Source organism: Rana temporaria, chromosome 10 (genome assembly GCF_905171775.1).
Source record: "Rana temporaria chromosome 10, aRanTem1.1, whole genome shotgun sequence".
Classification (NCBI taxonomy): domain Eukaryota; kingdom Metazoa; phylum Chordata; class Amphibia; order Anura; family Ranidae; genus Rana; species Rana temporaria.
The window spans coordinates 134,683,590-134,707,823 of record NC_053498.1 but is presented as its reverse complement, the minus strand read 5'-3'; the positions used below and the strand labels follow the sequence as shown (position 1 = coordinate 134,707,823).

Sequence of the window (24,234 nt, the reverse complement as noted above, 5' to 3'; positions counted from 1 at the left end):
CTCTGAGCAATCCTCTTATTGTTATCTTAATGCTTTCTATGCATGAAGATAAAAAGCCTTCTGTGTGCAGCAGCCTCCCCTCAGCCCCCCTAACACTTACCTGAGGTCCCTCCCTGTCTAGCGATTTCCACAAGAGTCTCAGCCATCCAGATTCTCCTTCCCGATTGGCGCCACTGGCTCCCCTGCTGTCAAAGCCAGCTAGCCAATAAGGGGAGAGGGGGGGGCAGGCCGGGTCAGGGGGTCTGTGCCTGAATGGACATAGGGAGCTGTGACTCAGCTCGGGTGCCCCCATAGTAAGCTGCTTGCTGTGCGGGCACTTAAAGTGGTTGAAAAGGTTCACTTAAAAAAAAAAAAAAAAAAAACACGTCATACTTCCCTCCACTGTGCAGTTTGTTTTGCACAGTGGCGCCCCGATCCTTCTGTTCTGGGGTCCCACGGCGGCTGTCTCAACTCCTTCCCACAATAGATAACCCCCCCTCTGGGAAGCTCTCTCCAATGGCTGTGCTGCCATCAATCTATCCAATGAAGAGCCGAGAAGCAGTGGAGAGAGCGACACCAGATCGCGCCAACTGAAATTCGGGGCTCAGGCAAGTAAAAACGGGAGGCTGGGGGCTGGACAGTGCAAGGTGTTTTTTCACCTTAAAGAGGTTGTAAAGGTTCACGCTTTTTTCACCTTTATGTATTAAGGTGAAAAGATCCCCCCCCCCGTTTGCTTACCCGAGCCTTTGAAAGTCCCGCGACCGGGATTTTCGGCTCTTATCGGCTCATTCATTGGATGATCGATAGCAGCGCAGCCATTGGCTCCCGCTGCTGTCAATCAAATACATGACGCGGCGTGCCGGGACCGAGTGATACAGTTGTCGGCTATAGCCGAGGGACCACAGAAGACGTGGATCGGGGGCCACTCTGTGCAAAACGAACTGCACAGTGGAGGAAAGTATGGCATGTTTGTTTTTTGTTTTTAAAAGGAAGCTTTACAACCCCTTTAACAAAAGGGAGGGGCCAGGAGCACAGAAGAGGGACCCAAGAAGAGGAGGATCTGGACTGCTCTGTGCAAATCTACTGCAACACAGCAAGTATAACATGCTTGTGATTTTTACAGGGAAAAAAAAACTTTTACAATCAATTTAAGGCTTTAGAACCACTAGAAACAGTTTGCCTGGTGTTCCTTTTTAACCACTTAAGGACCGGACCAATATGCTGCCTAAAGACCCAAGGTGTTTTTACAGTTCGGGACTGCGTCAATTGCGCGGTCGTGCGACGTGGCTCCCAAACAAAATTGGCGTCCTTTTTTCCCCACAAATAGAGCTTTCTTTTGGTGGTATTTGATCACCTCGGCGGTTTTTATTTTTTGCGCTATAAACAAAAATAGAGCGACAATTTTGAAAAAAATGCTATATTTTTTACTTTTTGCTACAATAAATATCCTCCAAAAACATATATAAGACTTTTTTTTTCCTCAGTTTAGGCCGATACGTATTCTTGTACCTATTTTGGTAAAAAAAAATCGCAATAAGCGTTTATCGATTGGTTTGCGCAAAATTTATAGCGTTTACAAAATAGGGGATAGTTTTATTGCATTTTTATAAATTATATTTTTTTTACTACTAATGGCGGCGATCAGCGTTTTTTTCCGTGACTGCGACATTATGGCGGACACTTCGGACAATTTTGACACATTTTTGGGACCATTGTCATTTTCACAGCAAAAAATGCATTTAAATTGCATTGTTTATCGTGAAAATAAAAGTTGCAGTTTGGGAGTTAACCACAGGTGGCGCTGTAGGATTTAGTGTACACTTAGTGTGTGTTTACAACTGTAGGGGGGTGTGGCTGTAGGACTGACGTCATCGATCCAGTCTCCCTATATAAGGGATCACTCGATGGATACGCCGCCATAGTGAAGCACGGGGAAGCCGTGTTTACATACGGCTCTCCCCGTTCTTCAGCTCCGGGGAGCGATCGTGACGGAGCGGCTATAAACGAATAGCCGCGCCGTCGTCCCGGATCGCTCCCTGCGGGAAGTCGACCGCCGCATGTTGCGGGGGGGGGGGGGGGGGGGGGTCCCGATCGGACCCCCGACCCGCGGAAAGGCAGGGACGTACAGGTACGCCAATGTGCCTGTACGTGCCATTCTGCCGACGCAAATGTACATGCGGCGGTCGGGAAGTGGTTAAGGGTCCCGACTCTCCTGTAAGGATGAGGTAAGTGAAGGAGGACTACACTAAGGTAAAGGAAGCTATTTAGGGGGAAAAAAAAGAAATTGTACCTTTACAACCCCTTTAAGAACTTGTACAGGCATATAGAAACAAGACTGTTAATAAATCCTTTGCACAAGTGTCTGATTTACTGCCTCGCCTTACGAACGCCAATTTGTCAGAGAGATGGATTTAACTTTAATACGTCTGAAAAATACAAAAAGTCCCGCCTGTCCTAGAAAGAAAACGGCTTTATGAAGCACAGAAGCGGCTCTTCGCTATGTGACGTGGATCCAAAAACGTTGACACCTGCTTCGGATTTACGGCATGAACAATATTGCAGCCATTCCGAAAATGTTATTATAGCAATTTTCCCGTCATAACACGGAAAACAAAATAATCACTGACTAATCGCCGAAATCTGCCGCGGTAATCTGACAGGTTCTGGTCCTACTGGAAAGAAAGGGGGACAAATAAAAAAAAAAAAAATCCATAACATTCTTTATTTTGAGTCGATGTATTTTTCTTGGCTGCTCCTGCGAATGTACTCTCCAGTTTAATGGACTGGGCTGCGAGTTAGTCGCTGGATGTTGCCATGGCGGTTCCATTAACAATGAGTTTGCGTTAGATCCTATGTCAACATTCCGGCTGACTCCATCGAGCAAGTATGCGCCTATACGCCATCGCACTTACATTTCCCCCCCCCTCGTGTCTTAATTGCCGAATCCGTGGTGAAAATGTGCTAAACTTGTTTAGGCTGGAGAGGATCTGATGGTAAATGTCATTTTCGCAGACACTGTGAAGGCAGGCTACGTCCTGCTCAAAATATGTACATTTTCCTTCTTATGTAAGGATTATGCCAAATGTTAAATCCAGTCAGAACAAACAGCTCCGGTAAACTTATATAACATTAGGTTATACAGGGCTGGTCCTTACCCTTAGAGACGCGCTCTACACAAATACAGTTTAACCAGTTTATGACCAAACTGGTCAGAATTTCTACATCGATCATCCGAGGAGGCAGCCTGTGGGATGTCGTGCATGCGCAGAAATGGCGCGGGGTCTCTGACAGTTTACCGTCAAGGCGTTATCCCCCCTCCAGAGTGTCTGCACATTCACAGAAATGGCGTGGGGTCTCTGCCAGTTTACCGTCAAGGCCCCCCCCCCCCCGGAGTGTCTGCACATGCGCAGGGGGTGTGGAGCATATACAAACATGCCAGGTGGTCTGCCAGGTCTAAAGAAGGATCCCTGCAGCATGTAGGAGCAAGCGTCAAATCTGAATTCAAGATGGCGGCCCCGCAGAGCAGCATCGCAGGCAGTCCAGCATGGTCTTGGTTTCCCTACAAACAAGACCATGCTGGACTCCATGGACAAGTACAGGGGTTTCCAAAATTTCTAATGGGGCCAGTTTTTGTTTCTTTTCCGAATTTGGGGGGGCCAGACTGTAATCAGAGCAAGTAGAAAATGTCCCAGTGTCAGGAGTAAACAATGCCACATCTTTAGTGGGAGAAATAACATCCCATCATTGGTGTCAGTGGGAGGAATAGTGTCCCATCATTAGCATTAGTGGAAGGAATAGTGTTCCATCATTGGCATCAGTGGGAGGAAGAGTGTTCCTTCATTGGCATCAGTGGAAGGAATAATACCCCATCATTGGTGTCAGTGGTGGGAATTATGCCCCTATTGGTGGTGTTAGTGGGAGGAAGAGTGTCCCATCATTCGCATCAGTGGGAGGAAGAGTACCCCATCATTGGTGGCAGGAATTATGTTCCTATTGGTGGTGGGAGGAAGAGTCTCTCATCATTGGTATTGGTGGGAGAAAAGAGTGTCCCATCGTTGGTATCAGTGGGAGGAATAGTGCCCCATGAACCAAATAAAAGGCAAGCACCTGGAGTTTGAAGACCACTGGACTAGCATGTTTTTTCTTCGTTTTATATAGGGGTAACTTTTTATTTTTATTTATTTTATTTTTAATAGTATTTCTGCTTTAATATATTAACCTCTTGGCGCCAAAAGGCATGCAAATATGGGGTTGGGCCTTAGCGCTGTGCAGCTGCATATTTACATGCAATAGCGCCGACAGTGCTTGCGCGCTACCGCCACAATGACCGGCGGCTCTCGGAAAGTTTGCAATCAGGACTTTTACAATTATGTGAATACCGCGACATCCAATCACGGCAGCCATGTGACCATAAGCCCCACCCTGCCTCCCGGCATAGCAAACCTCTTAAACGGCAGGGAAAGGGTAATTTTTAAGCCCTGGTTCACACCATTGCTACCTCAGCGCGATTTCAAACAAAGCAGATTAGTGCAATTTGGATCGCCGATTTCATTGCAGCTTACCACTTAACAGACAGAAGTCAATGCAATTTGCAATGAGGTCATAGAAAAGTAGTGCAGGAATCTTTTTCAAAGTGGCTACAGCAATTTGAACAGTTCTATAATGTGGTGCTACTTTTCATGCAATTTTGAACTGTCAAAATTTTATATTTGTTTACATACCTTATCCGAGACCCAGTGATGTCATCACCAGGTCTTTGTGCTTCTCTATGCAATGCAGGCACCGAAACCAGACCTGCATATTTGTGAACCCAGCCTGAAAGATGCCGATCTATCCTTTTAATGTTTTACAACTCGGCATTATTGCAGATCCCCAGCCCTTGCTGGTATCGGACAAATTTTACTGCACTGAATATCCCCCTGCTGAGTGATGTGGCTTCCCCCGCCTCTCCCTACATCCTGCGGTGACGAAGGAGACGGTGGGAAGAACCACAGCATGAAGCAGGGGAGGAAGTATACAACAGGCCACTGACTTCAGGAAAGACTTAGGCTGCATTCACACCTTGGCGTACCTAATCGCAGCGTTTTGTCCCGCGAATTGCGGCGACAAATTGCAGCGTTTTGTACCACGATTTGCGGCGACAAAACGCCGCGATTGTGAATGCAGCCTTCCCCAGGTCCACATCTCCTATGCCGAACGCCGAAGCCGCCTGAAAAAAAGGGTCCGGGACTTGTTTTGAGCTTCAGGCGTGCGGAGTTTCGGCGTTCGGCGTGGAGATGTGAATCATCTCCATAGAGGGCAATGTAAAATCATCCCTCCAGCGTATTAAGGGCTGCTGCGGCGTCGCGCTTCAGGCGTATGCCTAGGTGTGAACAGAGCCTTAGGAAAAAGTGAAGACCGTGTTGACATCACCTCCCAAAATGCTGAGCACTGTGTAGACCATGTGATCCTTTATGCTGTGGGACCTTTTTTTGCCAACAGGTAAGTTGTTTTGACTCCAATACCCCGGCAGACACTTCCTGCCCCAGAAGTGCCCAAAGTAGCTAGTGAAGTGCCCATCATAATAATGGTCCAATAGCAATGTGCAGCAGGGACACACAAATCTTCAACTTTTTTCAAACCAAAAAAGTAGGTGCTACTAGTAGCTGCCCCGTGAATGCCTTGTGAGAAAATTTTTCATGCTCGTCCCTTTGGATATTTTCTCATGATTGGCTCTCGAAAAATGAGTACTAAAGAATAGGTTATTGGACGATCGTTCTGAATGCGCTATTCTCATGTGTATCGGCCTTTATACCCTCAGTGTGATTCGCTTTTAACGTGTTCACTTTAAGATTACATAAACTTCCCCTAAGAGGTTCTCTTCTGCTGATGCTGCGAGTCTGAGAATCATGCCATTTTCTCTCTGCATTCCTAGGAGATCTTAGAGATGGAGACTTTCAGTAATAGGGCTTTATGCATACCAGACTATACAGAATGACAGCAATTGAAAGTACAGGAGGAAACTGTCAGGTTCGTTCGTGCTTTTGTGAGATTTTCCACTGAATAGGAAAAGGGTATTTAGAGTTTGTGATTTTAGCAGGATATTTAGGAATGTATGGAGAGGAGGCAATTCCAGAGTTCAGCTTCTATATTCCCCAGAATGACGTCCTGATACAGGAGACCTCAAGTGACTTGTATACCTTGAAATTACTGACCATATGGTCTATAGTTAGTAATGCAATCAGACAGACTTGGAGGAGGAAACCATATCTGATGCGTTACAAGATGACAATAAGGGATCTGTAAAGCAGGGAGAATGCACACCCCTTTCCAGGAACGCACAGGCTGATAAGCCTCATACACACGATTGGGACTTCCGTGGATTTTTGTCCAAAGGGCGTTGCCCGTGAACTTGGTATGCATACACACGGCATGACTTTTTCAGTTTAGGTCGAAACGTATTCTTCTACCTATTTTTGGTTAAAAAAAATGGCAATAAGCGTTTATCGATTGGTTTGCGCAAAATGTATAGCGTTTACAAAATAGGGGATAGTTTTATTGCATTTTTTTAAAAATTTACTACCAATGGCGGCGATCAGCGATTTTTTTTACGTAACTGCGACATTATGGCGGACACATCGGACAATTTTGACACAATTTTGGGACCATCGTCATTTTCACAGCAATAAGTGCTATAAAAATGCATGGTTTACTGTGAAAATTACAATTGCAGTTTGGGAGTTAACCACTAGGGGGCGCTGAAGGGGTTACGTGTGACCTCATCTGTGTTTCTAACTGTAGGGGGTGTGGCGTCATTGATTGTGATTCCCTATATAAGGGAACACACGATCGATCACGGCGCCACATTGAAGAACGTGGAAGCTGTGTTTACACACAGCTCTCTCCGTTCTTCAGCTCCGGGGAGCGATCGCAGGACGCCAGCGGCGATCGGGTCCGCGAGTCCCGCGGTCGCGGATCTTCGGACCGGGTGGCGTGCGCGCGACCCCACGGCTGGGCTTAAAAGGGCAACGTACATATACGTTGATGTGCCCAGCTGTGCCATTCTGCCGACGTAAATCAGCGTGAAGGGGTCCTTATGTGGTTAAAGTTCATGTGCGTGTAAAGGCAGGCGTCCCAATACTTTTGGCAATATAGTATATGTGTGCTACATATGAAAATATTATGGACTAAAGTATTTTTTTTAATTGGGTTTCATATGTATCCCCGGGGCAGGATTACAATGATACCAAGTATCTACAGTCCTAAACTTAGTGATACATCCTAAATTAATGATCGAATGTTTTTTTTATGGTTTTAAAATGTATCCCTAAATGTGCGGCTACATATCAAGTATGTGTGCTACAGAATATGGTTACCCTTCTGTTTAACCAAAGCAAATATACAAAAGTACAAAAAAAAAAAAAAAAAACAGCCTTCAAAACATTCCCAGGGAAGAATAAAGTGAATGTTTGTCTCACATGGTCCTCGTTTTGGCAGCTTAAATGCGCTTAATAATGTGCTCTTCATCTGGGTCTCTTTGGGAGTACATTGGTAATCCCAGCAGACAGGGAGAGACAGGAGATACAAAGACACACATGTCAGTATTTACCGAGTGTTTATGTTCACAGCAGTGTCAGTGACCTGTGCGGCCCACCCACGCACACTATGTGCCGAATATTACCGTTATTTACACTTGGCTCAGAGGACAACTCAGGTTATTAAATGGTAGAGAGGCACCCAGGCATGGCCATTCCGAAATGTTTACAGATCCCGCACAATTCTTCCGCTTAGGACAAGTCATTGTACTACAGCGATGTGGTTATAGTTCACCCAACCAGTACAAGCGTAATTTGCAAACCCCGAACTGCCCTTAGATCCTAAAAAACCAAGCTAGTTTGTTTTTTTTTGTCAACGCCATCTAATTCTCCTACCCTCACCCCAGATTGACAATGCTGCTCTCTAATGGCATCTCTGTTATACTTCATCCAGAGTGGAGACACCCCAAAGCAGGAATTGTGTTACTGGCCAGATAAAGGTTAAAATAAAAAAAAAATAAAAAAAAAAAAAAAAAAAGAGAAAAAAGCCTAAAAACGTGAATCTAAAGCAGCCACCACATTTAACCACTTAAAGCGGGAGTTCACCCAAAAATCAACTTTCTGCAGTTAGATCCAGCATACTGCTGACATCTGCAGTATGCTGGTCTTTTTTTTTTTTTTTTGGTACTTATCGTTTTAGCAGTATTTCTTCTATGGCTCCGAGCGGGGAATCGTGCGGGGAATGGGCGTTCCCGAAGGCAAGCAAGTTGATTGACGGCCTTCGATAGCGAGTCACGGCTTCCGAAAACAGCCGAGGTGACACTTTACGGTGCCTGCGCCTGCCGTGTAGAGCTGACTGCGCAGGCGCCGTAATTTGAGGAGTGTCACTCGTGTGGATTTTCGGAAGCTGTGACGCGCTATCAAAGGCTGTCAATCAACTTGCTTGTCTTCGGGAACGCCTATACCAGGAAGTAATCCCCGCTTGGAGCCATAGAACAAATACTGCTAAAACGATAAGTACCAAAAAAAAAGACCAGCATACTGCAGATGTCAGCAGTATGCTGGATCTAACTGCAGAAAGTTGATTTTTGGGTGAACTCCCGCTTTAAGACCGGGACCATTATGCAGGTAAAAGAACCTAGCCCCCATTTACGATTTGGCACTGCGTCGCTTTAACTGACAATTTTGCGGTCGTGCGACGTGGCTCCCAAACAAATTTGGCGTCCTTTTTTTCCCCCCACAAATAGAGCTTTTTGGTGGTATTTGTTCGCCTCTGTGGTTTTTATTTTTTGCGCTCTAAACAAAAAAAAGAGCGACGATTTTGAAAACAAAACGCAATATTTTTAAGTTTTTGCTATAATAAATATCCCCCAAAAAAATATATAAAAAAATATTTTTTCCTCAGTTTAGGCCGATACGTATTCTTCTACATATTTTTTTGTCAAATAAAATCGCAATAAGCAATGATTGGTTTGCGCAAAAGTTACAGCGTTTATAAAATAGGGGATAGTTTTATGGCATTTTTATTAATAATTATTTTTACTAGTAATGGCGGCGATCAGCGATTTTTTTTCGTGACTGCGACATTATGGCGGACACATCGGACACTTTTGACACATTTTTGGGACCATTGTCATTTTCACAGCGAAAAGTGCTATAAAAATGCACTGTTACTGTGAAAATTACAATGGCAGTGAAAGGGGTTAACCACTAGGTGTTCCCTAAGGGAGTGTTTCTTACTGTAGGGGGCGTGGCTGGACGTGTGAAGTCACTGATCGTCATTCCCTATAACAGGGAACAGACGATCAGTGACAAGCCACAGAGAAGAACGAGGAAGGTTTGTTTACACTCGCCTCTCCCCGTTCTTCAGCTCCTGGTGACCCGATCACGGGACACCGGCGGCGATCGGGTCTGCGGAGTTTCAAACCGGGTCGCGAGCGCGCCGGCGAAGTTCGTGACCCGCGGCTGGGCACTTAAAGGGCAACGTACCTGTACCCAGCTGTGCCATTCTGCCGAAGTATATCGGCGTTAGGTGGTCCACAAGTGGTTAAAGTGACTGCAAACGCCTTTTTTAAATAAAATAACAAACATGTCATACACACCTGCTCTGTATAAAGCACGCCTGGCTCTTCTTCACCCCAGACCTCTCCATAAAGAGTACCTGTCACTGCCTATTGCTGTTGAGGGATGGCAGAGATGAAATCCTGGGCTGGTAAGTGTTTTGTATATTAAAAGTCAACAGCTACGGGATTTCTGTTCAGCTGTTACCTGTGAGGTCAGGTTTGTCAATGACAGCTCTGGCTCCAACAATCAGGAACCAGAGTGGTTTCCAATCATATACTCACTATTGCAAACTATGACAGTGATTAGGTGCAGGCTGGAGGCTTCATTCACAAAATAAGCCATCAGTCTGCAGATGACACTGCAGCCTGAAGGTGGCAGTGTTCATCTGTTTAATACGGCAATTGTCAAACACAATCACAGAAAAAATAAAATAAATACACACACACAAACAAACACAAACACACACACACACACACACACACAAACACACAAACACAAACACACACACACAAACACACACACACAAACACACAAACACACACACACACACACATTCTCACAAATATAAAAATACACAAACTTGGGATAGGAACAAATCAGTCACAATATTGCTATGAATAAAATATGCGGCTGTGTGGGTGGAGCCAAGCACAGCCACGCCGTTTTCAAAATGTAATAGCGGGTGGGGTGTGAACCACACCTGCTGTCACAAGAAGGGGGGATCAGGGGTGCAGGTATTGAGCATGTTGCGTTACACCCGAATTATGGGTGTAACATGCTCTGAAAGGTGAACGTCTCCTTTAACAGTAAACAAGGCAGAGATTTTTTACATATTTACAAGTGCAGTCCACTGCTGTACCCATTATGGGCAGCACAGTGGTGTAGTGAGTAGCACTTTCGCATAGCAGCAAAAGGGTCGCTGGTTCGAATCCCGACCACGACACCATCTGCCTGGAGTTTGCATGTTCTCCCTGTGCATGCGTGGGTTTCCTCCGGGTACTCCGGTTTCCTCCCACACTCCAAAGACATGCTGGTAGGTAAATTGGATCTTGTCCAAATTGGCCCAGTATATATCTGTGTGTAGGACTGTGTGTCCCAAGCGTGTCATGATCATACGGGGTAAAATGACCGCACCAGCCAAGCAGACTTTGGCTGGAAAAAGCGCCCAGAGGCGATTCAGTTTGCATGAGTTGCGCTATACAAGTCATTCATTCATCAGGAAAGTTGCCCATAGAAAAGGAATGCAGCCATTTCTGGATTGAATGTAGACAGGAAGTGGCTGTACAGTCTGCAGGAGATCAGGAGATGCAAACAAATTACTTTTATCATACGCAGTGCTTTAGCAAGACAGCAAGTTCAGGTTTACTTCTACTTTAATGACAGAAGCTGCCCCAACACTCCCATCACTGTTCAGATGGTGAAAGGCCTGTGTGCAGGTGATAGGCGAGTGGTAAAGGCATTGCTCATAAAACAGGCCGATGATCATAAAAAAAATGAAGAGGTTTATAATGTCCTCACAACTGTTTTCACACAACTGTCATAATGAAATGTTTCAGCCTGTCCATCACTTGAGGATTATTCATTTAAAAGTTTTCGGAGACCCCAGGGCCACATATTTATTGTTCTTTCCAAGGAAGAGTTCTAAAGAGAACACCGCATGCAAACATTCCCCGGCACAGAGAGGGACATCTGACGTCCAGGCATCAAACTCTCCGCGAGGGCCGAGGATCCAACAAACCCAAATAACTATGAATAAGAACTACAATGGAAAGAAATGTAGATTGCCCCCATGCCTTTGACAGTACACAGTGGGGAGGGGGGTCAGAATAGATTTTGGGCCAGATTTACAGAGATCTGCGGCGGTGTAACATATCGCCTTTACGTTACACCGCCGCAAGTTTTCAGCGCAAGTGCCTGATTCACCAAGCACTTGCGTGTAAACTTACGGCGGTGTAACGTAAAGCCGTCCGGCGTAAGCCCGCCTAATTCAAATGGGGTGTGTACCATTTAAATTAGGCGTGTTCCCGCGCCGAACGTTCTGTGCATGCTCCGTTAGGAAATTTCCCGCTGTGCTTTGCGCAAAATTCCGGCGCCCTGACGTGTTTTTTGAACGGCGACGTGCGTAACGTACTTTCGTATTCCCGGACGTCTTACGCAAAAAAAAATTAAAAATTGAAATTCGACGCGGGAACGACGGCCATACTTTAACATGGCTGGTCTAAATGTAAGCCATGAAAAAGCAGGCTTATGTTTGCGACGGGAAAAACCGACTAGCGACGACGTAACGAACGCGCGTACCTTCGTGGATCGCCGTAAAAGCTAATTTGCATACCCGACGCTGGAAAACTACGCAAACTCCACCCAGTGGCGGCCGAAGTATTGCATCCTAAGATCCGAAGGCGTACGAAGTCTTAAGCCTGTCGGATCTTAGCCAAATGCCGTCGTATCTTTGTTTGTGAATCACAAATAAAGATACGACGCGGCAAATTTGAAAGTACGCCGGAGTATCAGCAGATACTCCGGCGTACTTGTTCTGTGAATCTGGCCCTTTATGTGGAAGCAATTGCCTGAAAATGTGTGATCGGTGACGGCAATGTGTGATCGGTGATATTCGTTTTAAGCACTTTCAGCAGACAACTTAATCGCTTGAGTTTGCAGCTTCTTCATTTTCTAACCATTCGCTGCCAAAGCCGTTTTTGCTTTTCTTGTACACAAGTTTAAAAAAAATAATAATTTGCCCCGAAGATTCATTAAAACCCTCCAATCATCATATTTTCAGAAAACAAGACACCATAGAGCAGGGGTCATCAACCTAGGCCGCAGACCGGTAACGATCCATGGCCTGTCAAGCGAGCTGCTATCAGAGCAGGAGGTGAGCCCCGTCACGAACCGTGGTATAGTTAGAAGCCTGTGTGTGCTGTAAGTATTCTGTAATTTCTCCCGAGCGGCCGCCGATGTCGGCCTATTAGCAAGGCAAGGGGCAGGGTGGCTGCAGATCGTGGCAGAGAGCGACAGCTGCCAAAGCCAAACCTATATTAACAAGCAGGCGATTACCCCTTGTTATTATGAAGAGTGTCTCGCTCTGTCACGATCTGCAGCCACTCCGCCCCTTGCCTTGCTAATAGGCGGACATTGGAGAAATGACAGAATACACAGGCTGCCAACTATACCACAGTTTGTGACAGGGCTCACCTCCTGCTGAAGTATAAAAAGAATAGACATAGGCTGCAGGGGGGCAAAGATTAAAATGGTCACTGTGCAGGGAGGACAGCGATTGGTGGGAGGGGGAAAGGGAGAACGGTGATTGGTTGGAGGGGGAAAGGGAGAACGATGATTGGGGGGGGGGGGGGGGGCCATGACTGAAGAAAGGAGAAACTGCCGCTCCAGTTGAGTGCACTAAGGAATCAATGTGGGTGCCGGTAATGCACGAAGCAATGAACCCCAGTGTGAAACGTGTCAGCTACACACCGCACTGCTTGCTGTGCTTTTTCCTTTCAAAGGTTTATTGGTGTGAGGCCGTCCATATTTTCTTTTTCGAGTCTTACTGAAGGGAGAACGGTGATTGGGGGGGGGGGGGGGGGGGGGGGGGGCCCATGACTGAAGGGAGAACGGTGATTGGGGGGGGGGAGGGGCCCATGACTGAAGGGAGAACGGAGATTGGGGGGAGGGGCCCATGACTGAAGGGAGAACGGTGATTGGGGGGGGAGGGGCCCATGACTGAAGGGAGAACGGAGATTGGGGAGAGGGGCCCATGACTGAAGGAAGAACGGTCATTGGGGGAGGGGCCCATGACTGAAGGAAGAACGGTCATTGGGGGAGGGGCCCATGACTGAAGGGAGAACGGAGATTGGGGGAGGGGCCCATGACTGAAGGGAGAACGGAGATTGGGGGAGGGGCCCATGACTGAAGGGAGAACGGAGATTGGGGGGAGTGGCCCATGACTGAAGGGAGAACGGAGATTGGGGGGAGGGGCCCATGACTGAAGGGAGAACGGAGATTGGGGGGGGGGGCCCATGACTGAAGGGAGGACGGAGATTGGGGGGAGGGGCCCATGACTGAAGGGAGAACGGAGATTGGGGGGAGGGGCCCATGACTGAAGGGAGAACGGAGATTGGGGGGAGGGGCCCATGACTGAAGGGAGAACGGAGATTGGGGGGAGGGGCCCATGACTGAAGGGAGAACGGTCATTGGGGGGGGGGGGCCATGACTGAAGGGAGAACGGTAATTGGGGGGGAGGGGCCCATGACTGAAGGGAGAACGGTCATTGGGGGGGAGGGGCCCATGACTGAAGGGAGAACGGTCATTGGGGGGGGGGGCCCATGACTGAAGGGAGAACGGTCATTGGGGGGAGGGGCCCATGACTGAAGGGAGAACGGTCATTGGGGGGAGGGGCCCATGACTGAAGGGAGAACGGTCATTGGGGGGGAGGGGCCCATGACTGAAGGGAGAACGGTCATTGGGGGGGGGGGCCCATGACTGAAGGGAGAACGGTCATTGGGGGGAGGGGCCCATGACTGAAGGGAGAACGGTCATTGGGGGGAGGGGCCCATGACTGAAGGGAGAACGGTCATTGGGGGGAGGGGCCCATGACTGAAGGGAGAACGGTCATTGGGGGGAGGGGCCCATGACTGAAGGGAGAACGGTGATTGGGGGAGGGGCCCATGACTGAAGGGAGAACGGTGATTGGGGGGGAGGGGCCCATGACTGAAGGGAGAACAGTGATTGGGGGGGAGGGGCCCATGACTGAAGGGAGAACGGTGATTGGGGGGAGGGGCCCATGACTGAAGGGAGAACGGTCATTGGGGGGAGGGGCCCATGACTGAAGGGAGAACGGAGATTGGGGGGAGGGGCCCATGACTGAAGGGAGAACGGTCATTGGGGGGGGGGGGGCCCATGACTGAAGGGAGAACGGTCATTGGGGGGGGAGGGGCCCATGACTGAAGGGAGAACGGTCATTGGGGGGAGGGGCCCATGACTGAAGGGAGAACGGTCATTGGGGGGAGGGGCCCATGACTGAAGGGAGAACGGTGATTGGGGGGAGGGGCCCATGACTGAAGGGAGAACGGTCATTGGGGGGGGAGGGGCCCATGACTGAAGGGAGAACGGTCATTGGGGGGAGGGGCCCATGACTGAAGGGAGAACGGTCATTGGGGGGAGGGGCCCATGACTGAAGGGAGAACGGTGATTGGGGGAGGGGCCCATGACTGAAGGGAGAACGGTGATTGGGGGGGAGGGGCCCATGACTGAAGGGAGAACAGTGATTGGGGGGGAGGGGCCCATGACTGAAGGGAGAACGGTGATTGGGGGGAGGGGCCCATGACTGAAGGGAGAACGGTGATTGGGGGGGGGGGGTCCATGACTACAGGGAGAACAGTGATTTAGGGGGGGGCTATGACTGCAGGGAGGAAGTTGATGGGGGGGCCATGACTGCAGGGAGGACGGTGCTCCTTTACAGTGCAGGGGGTGGAGCAGGCTAAAAAAAAACATGGAGGGCTTGGGTGTAATTTTATATAAAATCACACACAAAAAGTCCCCAGTGTGATATTTTTAAGACAAGGCTCTTTAATGAGACATCAAGTTTCCCCCCCCCCCCCCTTTCTCTCTCTCCGATTTTTCTCACCTGCCCTCCACTGAAGCGAACAAATCGCAGATTGCACTCTGGGGTCACAAAAAGCAATCTGCAGCCAGATCAATTTGATTAGAAAGCCAACAGCCGGCTTGTGGAGTGTGTGAAACCTCTCCCCTCGCCACCACTGTAAGACATATGCCGGTGGCAGTAAAAGGGTTAACCCCCTATGTTTCAGCCTAAATTGGTGCCATGGCCACTGCCCCAGGTTTCCTGTTTTAGGGGGGCTCCTTTCTTTTGCAGCATGCTATGGAGCCACCCTTGCATTTAGGGAGAAGAGTTGTGTCTCCCTACACTGTGTGCATCAACAGAAACACACAGTCCTGTTGCCTAGGATAGCCAGGCACGCTCCTCCCTCCTCCAAGCCAAACAAACTGTCTGGAGACTGCACTGTCCACTGTTAACGCTTTCCTTTAAAGATTGGAAGTTCAGGGAAGCAACTCTGAGGAAGAAGCAGCATTGAAATGTAAATTGCTGGAGTGGGAATTTCTCCAAAAAAGTTTAACACTACAAAATGTTAACTTTACTGTGCTCAGTGGGGCAGATTCAGATAGATTAGCGGATCTTTAGATCCGCGTAATCTATCTGTTTTTCGATCCGCCGGTCCAATTTTGCGAGGCTAGTGCATGATTCACCAAGCACTTACCTCGAAAATTGCACCGTCGGATCGTAACTCCCCCCCGGCGGAATTCAAATTCCGCGGCTAGGGGGAGTGTACAATTTAAATCAGGCGCGTTCCCGCCGGCGAAATTTGCCAGTGCGTATGCTCCAAATGACGTCACTAGGACGTCAATGTTTTTGGCGGCTACGTCAATTGCGGCCATCTGTATTCCCGATCGACTTACGCAAACGACGTAAAAATTTGAATCTCGGCACGGGAACGTCGGCCATACTTAACATTAGCTACTCCTCATATAGCAGGGGTAACTATCCGTCGGAAAAAGCCGAACGCAAACAACGTAAAAAAAAAAGCGACGGGCGGGCGTTCGGTCTTCAATCAGCGGTTCTCCTCATTTGCATATCCGACACGTAAAAAACTGCGACGACACCTAGCGGCCAGCGGTAGATTGCAGCCTAAGATCCGACTGGTGTAAATCACTTACAACAGTCGGATCTAAGGGAGATCTATGCGGAACTGATTCTTATGAATCAGTCGCATAGCTCCGACCGTGGGTATCCCCTTGATGAATCTGCCCCAGTGTGTTGAACTAACAAATGCTGAAGGTTTATTACTACTTTAATATACATTAAATTGTACTTTTGGTGGGGTACTGGCCTTAGAACAGCACCTGTAGGGATTTAGCAAGTGGACAGCCTGAATAACTTACATTAAGGACTCCACAACCTGGAGGCTGTAGACATAACATTTCTGAATGACGGATTTTCACACCTGTTTAGCTATAGGTGATACGCTCCGCTGCTTCCATGGAGTTGTAAACATATTTCACATATTTGATATCCAAATGCCAGGCCGATGGAAACTTTGCAGGGAGGGCATTTTGCACGAATGCCGCTACTGGTTTACACACCTGGTGGAAGGTACACCTATCACTGGAGGGGGTTTCTCAAAATATGCTAGACAGCGATAAAAATTATCAAGACACCAAAAGGGCAAGCAAATGAGTTTGTATTTCTAGATCTACTTTTAGAATGCTTAAAACTGAAATACGGCTAAACAAAGGGTCAGAGCCATATTCTTACATGGAGCTCGGTGTCCATTTCTTCCAGATCTGCAGTATTCCAGCATGAAATAACTCCTGCTCTTTCCCTTTGTGCAGGAGCTTCCTGTAACACAGACCGATCACTGCTCTCTCCCCTTGTGCAGTATGACTGGTCTTGTCTCCGCCCCCTCCTGTAGCTTTCTGCAGGCAGCCTGTAGTGGGTGGAGCCTGCTGACCCCCTCCCACAGATCTGCTCTCTGCACAGGCTATGAATAGCACATTGATGTCATCACCACTTTTACAAGGCATTTTTAACAAGGAAAGCTACAGCCTTGTCTGGCTGCACCTCCCCTGTGGATCACAGGAGTGCAGTTCGTTCTGCACTCCTGTGACCCTTTTTAGCAGACAGCGGGCTGAAGCCTGGGGGAGTAGATCAGAGAGCCGCTGACTGACACTTGCCAGCTCTCTGCTCAGGGGGCCCTGAGAACTGAGCAATCAGCGGTGTTTGATCACTCGGTTCTCAGTGTTAGAGCTGGAGGGGGGCCGATACTGCATTCACCTAGGGAGGAGGAAGGAAAGAAGGCGGAGAAGGAGCGATTGTAAAGCGTTCTTTGGACGAAGTGGAAAGATTAAAATCATGACCCTCACCTTGGCCAATTAGAGAATGCTTTGCATTAATTTGAGGGAAGATGAAACAGTCTTTGGGTGGAAGAAGTGGATAGTCAAGGTGGTGATATCACGCTCTCCACCTTGTTCAAAGAATGCTTTGCATTGTCTAAATGACTGTAAAGCGTTCTCTGGACGAGGAGGAAAGGCTGAAATCACAACCCCCACCTTACCCAATTATAGAACACTTTTTATTAATTTAGGGGAAAGTGAAGAGCTCTCCGATTGGAAGAGGTGGAGAGTCGGGGTGGTGAAATCACGCCCTTCACCTTGTTCTATCAAAAAAATGCCACCAAAAGAAAGCTCTATTTGTAGGGAAAAAAGGACGCCAATTTTGTTTGGGAGCCACGTCGCACGACCGCGCAATTGTCTGTTAAAGCGACGCAGTGCCGAATCGCAAAACCTGGCCTGGGCATTTAGCTGCCTAAAGGTCCGGGGCTTAAGTGGTTAAAGTGGTTGTTAAAGTGGTTGTAAACCCTTTACAACCACTTTTTGTTACAAGCAGGCCTTCCATTTTGATTTTAAATGTCCTTATTTCTTCTGAGAAATCCTCACTTCCTGTTCTTCTAGTAATGCAAGGCTTTCTCCCTGGTGTGGAGTGTCGTGCTCGCCCCCTCCCTTGGACTACAGAAGAGTCAGGGCGCTCTCTACGTTGCAGATAGAGAAAAGAGCTGCGTGTTAGTGGGCGTCCTGACTCTCCTGTAGTCCAAGGGAGGGGGCGAGCACGACACTCCACACCAGGGAGAAAGCCTCGCATTACTGTGTGGAGTTACAGACAGAAGAACAGGAAGTGAGGATTTCTCAGAAGAAATAAGGACATTTAAAAGCAAAATGGAAGGATGAGGTCAGTGAAGGAGGACTGCACTAAGGTAAAGGAAGCTATTTAGGGAAAAAATTGTACCTTTACAACCCCATTAAAGCGTTTTGTTAACCCAAAAAGAAAAACAAATTCTGTTTCTTTAAAGCAGGGATGTGCAATTAGCGGACCTCCAACTGTTGCAAAAGTCCAAACATGTCTCTGCCTCTGGCTGTCATCTTGCTATGCCTCATGGGACTTGTAGTTCTGCAGCAGCTGGAGGTCGGTTAATTGCATATCCCTGCTTTAAAATATGTTACACAGCACAGCGCCCCCTGTAACACCTGGCTGATTCTGCCTGGCTACGTTTTCCCCCCTGTAAACTGACCACGATAATCAGGGCTGCTGAGCCCCGACACTGTGGTCTGTTTATATGATTCATCTGCAGCTCAGCTCTCCTGTGTTTGCTTTTTTTTTGTCTTCCTCCCCCCTCCCCTTCCTGGCTCTTTGCGTGTCAACACTTCATATAGAATCATCCCATCCGGTGCTGTAATATACCAATAAGTGTCCCTGTGTTATGTAAAAAATATGCTTATCTGTATTCATCAGCTTGGCTCCCAGCACTCAGCTGATGCGTGGCTCTCTGTACCTTTACCATCATGTGAATGGAGCGGGTGAATGAAGAATAATGTAAGACAATACTGCTAGGAGAAGGAAGATCAAAGCAAACCTGGCATGCGTTTGCTTTCAAAGGAATTTTGAGCGCTCTAAATTACATTTAATTTCTGCTTCCATTTCCTTGCCAGATTTCACTCCTTGGTTCCAGGATAGGACAGACCGTATATATTAACCAACACAAAGCAACCAGCGTGAACTTCAGATTCCGGTATTTGACCTGGTTATTAAGAATGCTTCAGGGTGCCAATTAGGAACCAGAACATGTGTTCAACACACCGAGTGTCTGCAGCACCATGTATTGTATACGGACTCTTTGCTGGGGGAATAAGTGGCGTATAACACAGCCGGCTGTGAGGGAAAGCCGAGAATAAAATGAAGGATCTTTGAAGCGGTGCGCGTGCCGACAACCTGAAACTATCTGGAAGCTGACAAGCACCTCGGCTCCTTGTCATTTTATTATTCTTCCCACGGCGGAGGTTAAAACCACTTGATCTCGTCTTCTTTCACGAAAGACCTTAAGACGCTCAGAGCTGTGCGCTACTATACTAGGGGAATATCTGGTTCCATCTCTCATCATCTAACGCTAACATAATTGACCCCATACGCTACCCAGTATTTTGCATGATGTGTCAAAGATTTGAGCAGTTCCTAAATGTTACCTTAAGCGACACCAAAAAGTAGCGTTAACCAGGCTTTTGTACTACACCCTCAGGCTTGCGTTTATAAGCCCCTGTGGTTTTTGAAATATACATTAGCTCATTGCAAGTTATGAATTATTCCCAAGATTCCATGATCTGCACCCAGGGCACTAAGGCTGCATTCACATCTATGCGACAGCGGCGTACGGCGTACGCGGCGTATTTTGCCGCGAGTGTGTATCTTTTTTTTTTTCAGATTCTTCCCATTGCTGTCAATGGGCGAACGCCAATGTCGCCTGAAAAAAAGGGTCCGGGACTTTTTTTCAGGCGACAGGCGTTCGGCGTCTATGAGATGTGAACCATCTCCATAGACAGCAATGGGAATTCTCCCCTCTAGCGGCAGAAGCGTCCGGCGTCGGGCGTTTTGTCGCATAGATGTGAATGGAGCCTAAACGGCACTGGAAACTTCAGAATTTTTTCATCCACCAAGTATCACTCCAGTTCAAAAAGCAGAATCCCCTTTCTGAACCCAGATGTGTTAAAGCGGGGGTTCACCCAAAAATAATTTTTTAACATTACATTCAGCCTACTTGTCCTAATGACAATCGGCTGTTTTTTTTTTTTCGTACATACCGTATTTTCACCGCCGCTTCCGGGTATGTCTTCTGCGGGACTGATTGGCGTTCCTAATTGATTGACAGGCTTCCGACCGTCGCATACAGCGCGTCACGAGTTGCCGAAAGAAGCCGAACGTCGGTGCGGCTCTATACGGCGCCTGCGCACCGACGTTCGGCTTCTTTCGGCAACTCGCGGCGCGCAGTATGCGACGGTCGGAAGCCTGTCCGATTAGGGATGCCCAGTCCCGCAGAAGACATACCCGGAAGCGGCGGTGAAAATACGGTATGTACGGCGGGAAAAAAAAGGCGATTGTCATTAGGACAACTAGGCTGAATGTAATGTTAAAAATTTATTTTTTGGGTGAACCTCCACTTTAAAGCCGATCTCCATGTTTTAGTAAAGGTTAAATTAGGGCCGAAACAACTAATCGATTAATCGACAACTAATCTATTATGAAATTAATCGATTACCATTTTCATAGTCGATTAATCAGCCAGTAACATAATGGGGGTTTAAAAAACTAAAATTAGCCCTTTATAGTACAAAAAGAGCAAATCTCTACTGTAAATATTACTTTCACTGTCCCACGGTAAAAAATGAACCCCTTACAGTAGCGATTATTTGCTCTTTTTGTACTAATTTAAAAAAATTTAACCCCATTAAGTTACTAAACATCTCAGGCCGGGGTCAAACCTCTGTGCTTTTTTGCAGAAACACACTACAGTTCATTTACATGATTTTACATCAATGATTTTTTCAGCTACTGTGTATTTGGAAAGGGCTAGGACTTTTTTTTTATTTTTTAACACAAAACGGTGCTATTTTGTTTTTTTGGTTCAATATACTTCAAAAGGAAAAGCTACAGAAAAGCATTTTTGTGGCAATTTGTGTTTTTTAATCTGCCCAACAACAAATTGGCCCAAAAAAATTAAAACTGAAATTTGCAGAAAAATTACTTTTTTTTTTAAGGTTATTAACCGATTATTCGATTAATTAAAAGAATAAATCGGCCAACTAATCGATTATGAAAATAATCGTTCGTTGCAGCCCTAGGTTAAATAATTTGTTTAGACCAAGCTGGTCCAAATGGGCTTGACCTTCCTATTAGATGTGCCAGCTGTGTGCGACGTATGACCAGTATATAGCCTCAGCTACATACCGAATTCAGTGATGTGTTCCAGCGGCAGAACAGGAACGTTCCATCCCGCTCAAGGAACAAAATTGATTTGAGCCGACGCTGCTCAGCCATTCACAGGTAGCTTTGTATTCTATGAATGGAAAGCAAGTTACTTCTGATTGGCTGAACATCTCTGCCAGAGGAAAGATTGTATTTGTGGAATACAAAGTGCTCTGAATGGCTGAGCAATGCTCAGCCGGACTCAATTTTGTTCTGGAACTTGGAAGGGAAGTTCCTGACTTGCTACTGGATGACGTCACAATCTCTGCCATTTAGAGGAAGCTTCATAGGATACAAAGTTCCCGGTGAATTGCTGAGCAGCGATCAGCCCGTCTCAATCTTTTTCCAGGATTGGGACAGGAAGTTCCTATCCTGCCACCAGAACACACTGGAATACAGTTCATACAGCGCACACATCTAGTAGGGAAGACAAGCAGGGATCGTCTGTTCCTAGTGATCTCTCTCCTCCCCCAGTCAGTCCCCCCCCCCCCCACAGTTAGAAACACCTACCAGGGAACACATTTAACCCCTTGATCACCACTAGTGTTAACCCCTGCCTTGCCAGTGACATTTTTATAGCGCTGATCGCTGTACAAGTGTCACTGGTCCCAAAATAGTGTCAAAAGAGTCCGATGTGTCTGCCACGAAAAAAAAAGTTTAGATCGCCGCCATTACTAGTAAAAAAATAAAAAAAAACATTTCATAAATCTATCCCCTATTTTGTAGGCACTAAACCTTTGCACAAACCAATCAATATATACGCATATTTTACCAAAAATATGTAGAAGAATACATATTGGCCTTAACTGAGGAAAAGAAAATGCTTTTTAAAAAGAAAATTGGCATATTATAGCAAAAAGTAAAAAAAAAAAGTTTTTTGATAGTGCAAAAAAAAAAAAAAAACCCCACAGAGGTGATCAAATACCACCAAAAGAAAGCTCTAGTTGTGGGGGAATAAAATGATACAAATTTCATTTGGGTACAGTGTCGCATGACTGTGCAATTGTCATTCAAAATGTTACAGCGCTGAAAGTTGAAAATTGGCTTGGGCAGGAAGGGGGTGAAAATGCCCAGTAGTGAAGTGGTTAAAGTAGAACTAAAAGCACATTTCCCTCCACCCCCCCATTTCAGATAAAATAAAGTATAATCATAAACCCCATCAGGTGTTTTATTTATTTTTTATGCCATCTTTGTCCTTTTGGAGAGATTCTGTCCCATGGTCAAAACAGTAAATGTAAGGACATTTTTAGATTTTTTTTACTTTTGGCGAGAACAGTAAATAGGTCAAATGGAGTGGGGGTGGTCTCCAAAATGGGCGCAGACAGCAAAAAAAAAAAGTCTTCTAATCTCTCTCCCCGCCGTCCAAAAATGAACAACATGTTTTGCTTTTAAGGATACATTAAATATAAAACTTAAGACGACTGAACTCACCATTCTCCCAGGGCCTCCAGACATCGCATGCGCCCCAAAATCAAGTCAGAATCATCCTTGTTCACCTCCAGTTTCTTCTCGTAGGCCACCAGGGCATCCTCCCACTCGTGGAGCTTCTCGTACCAGGTAGCCTGGATCTCCTGCAGAAGGAAAGACGGCAACAAAGTCAGTCTCAGGAAAAAGCAGCGCCAATCCTCTTTCTGGAGGTCCACAGACAGCGCTACTGGCCCCTCCTCTTCATCGGGTGCCCCCCCCCCCATTTCTATAGGGGCACTCACGCCGGAGTCTGGATGTTTCTTCCAGTGGGTCACAGGTTTTGATTGACAGGAGCGGGAGCCAATGGCTTCTGCTGCTATCAATCTGTCCAATGAGGAGAGCGACAGCAGCTGGAGCCGCTTTGATGGTGCACATCGCTGTATCACATCGGGCTCAGGTAAGAAAAAGCTAAAGCACAGAAGGCTTTTTACCTTAATGAATAGAATTAAGTTTTTTTTTATTTTTTTTACCTTCCTGCATAGAACCACTTAAAGTCTGAAGTCAACCGACATCACAGAGCCAATCCAGACTCTGCAGGGATCCCAACAGTGTCGGGATCTACCCAGATGCCCGAGCAGCAGCTGGCTCAGCCTCTCTGCTCACCGTTAAGAGCCTGAGCCAGCAGCTGCCACCCCATTCACACCCTGGTGCTCCAGTGAGCACTGAAGGGGCAGAACAGAGAGCCACAAACTGACAGTCACTGCTCACTAAAGACAGAGGAACCGAGTGATGAGCGGTCTTTGATCATTCAGTTCTTGGTCTTACAGGCAGTGGGGGTCAGCTGCAGCATCAAACTGATGCTGCAGCCACCTAGGCGAGTATGTATTTTTAGAATCTCACAATTTTTTAGGCTGGGTACACACACACACACACACACACACACGTGACTTGGATGCTATTTTAACCGCATCCAATTTGCATAACGTAAATGTTAACGGCTTTCAATGGGAGCTGGTTCACAGACATATGCCTCATTTCCCCTGAGCGGATCGATTCGGTACGGTACGCTATTTTGAGTGTTTCCAATATGAAAGCGGCCCATACAACTGAACCATACCGTACCATTCAGTGTCCTGCTTCAGATGTGGGACCATAGAAAGTGGTTGGGAATGGTTAGAGCAGAGCTACTGGTGTCACACGATACATTCCACTGATTGGCGGACAGAAAAACGTCAATGCTCATGTCAAAGGAAAGCAAACACCACGTTTTTTTCTAAACCCCGTATGGCCCCTGGCGGTCCGACTTGCAGTGGAAACGCTCACCTGAATAGGCCGGACCATTCTAACCCTTCCAAACTATACCGACCCAAACCGTTCCGCTCAGTGGAAACAAGGCATTACTGTGTGGTT

At 47.0% G+C, this 24,234-nt stretch overlaps 1 protein-coding gene across 12 annotated transcripts in view; it reads right to left on the bottom strand.

The window, feature by feature from the left end:
• MTOR (mechanistic target of rapamycin kinase) overlaps positions 1-24,234 on the bottom strand; it is a 212,797-nt gene that overhangs the window by 79,063 nt on the left and 109,500 nt on the right. For all 12 annotated transcript variants that reach the window (XM_040326325.1, XM_040326329.1, XM_040326326.1 and 9 more), the window contains one exon: positions 22,849-22,988. In XM_040326325.1, coding sequence (XP_040182259.1) covers positions 22,849-22,988 — 140 coding nt within the window. The remainder of the gene's footprint in view (positions 1-22,848; positions 22,989-24,234) is intronic.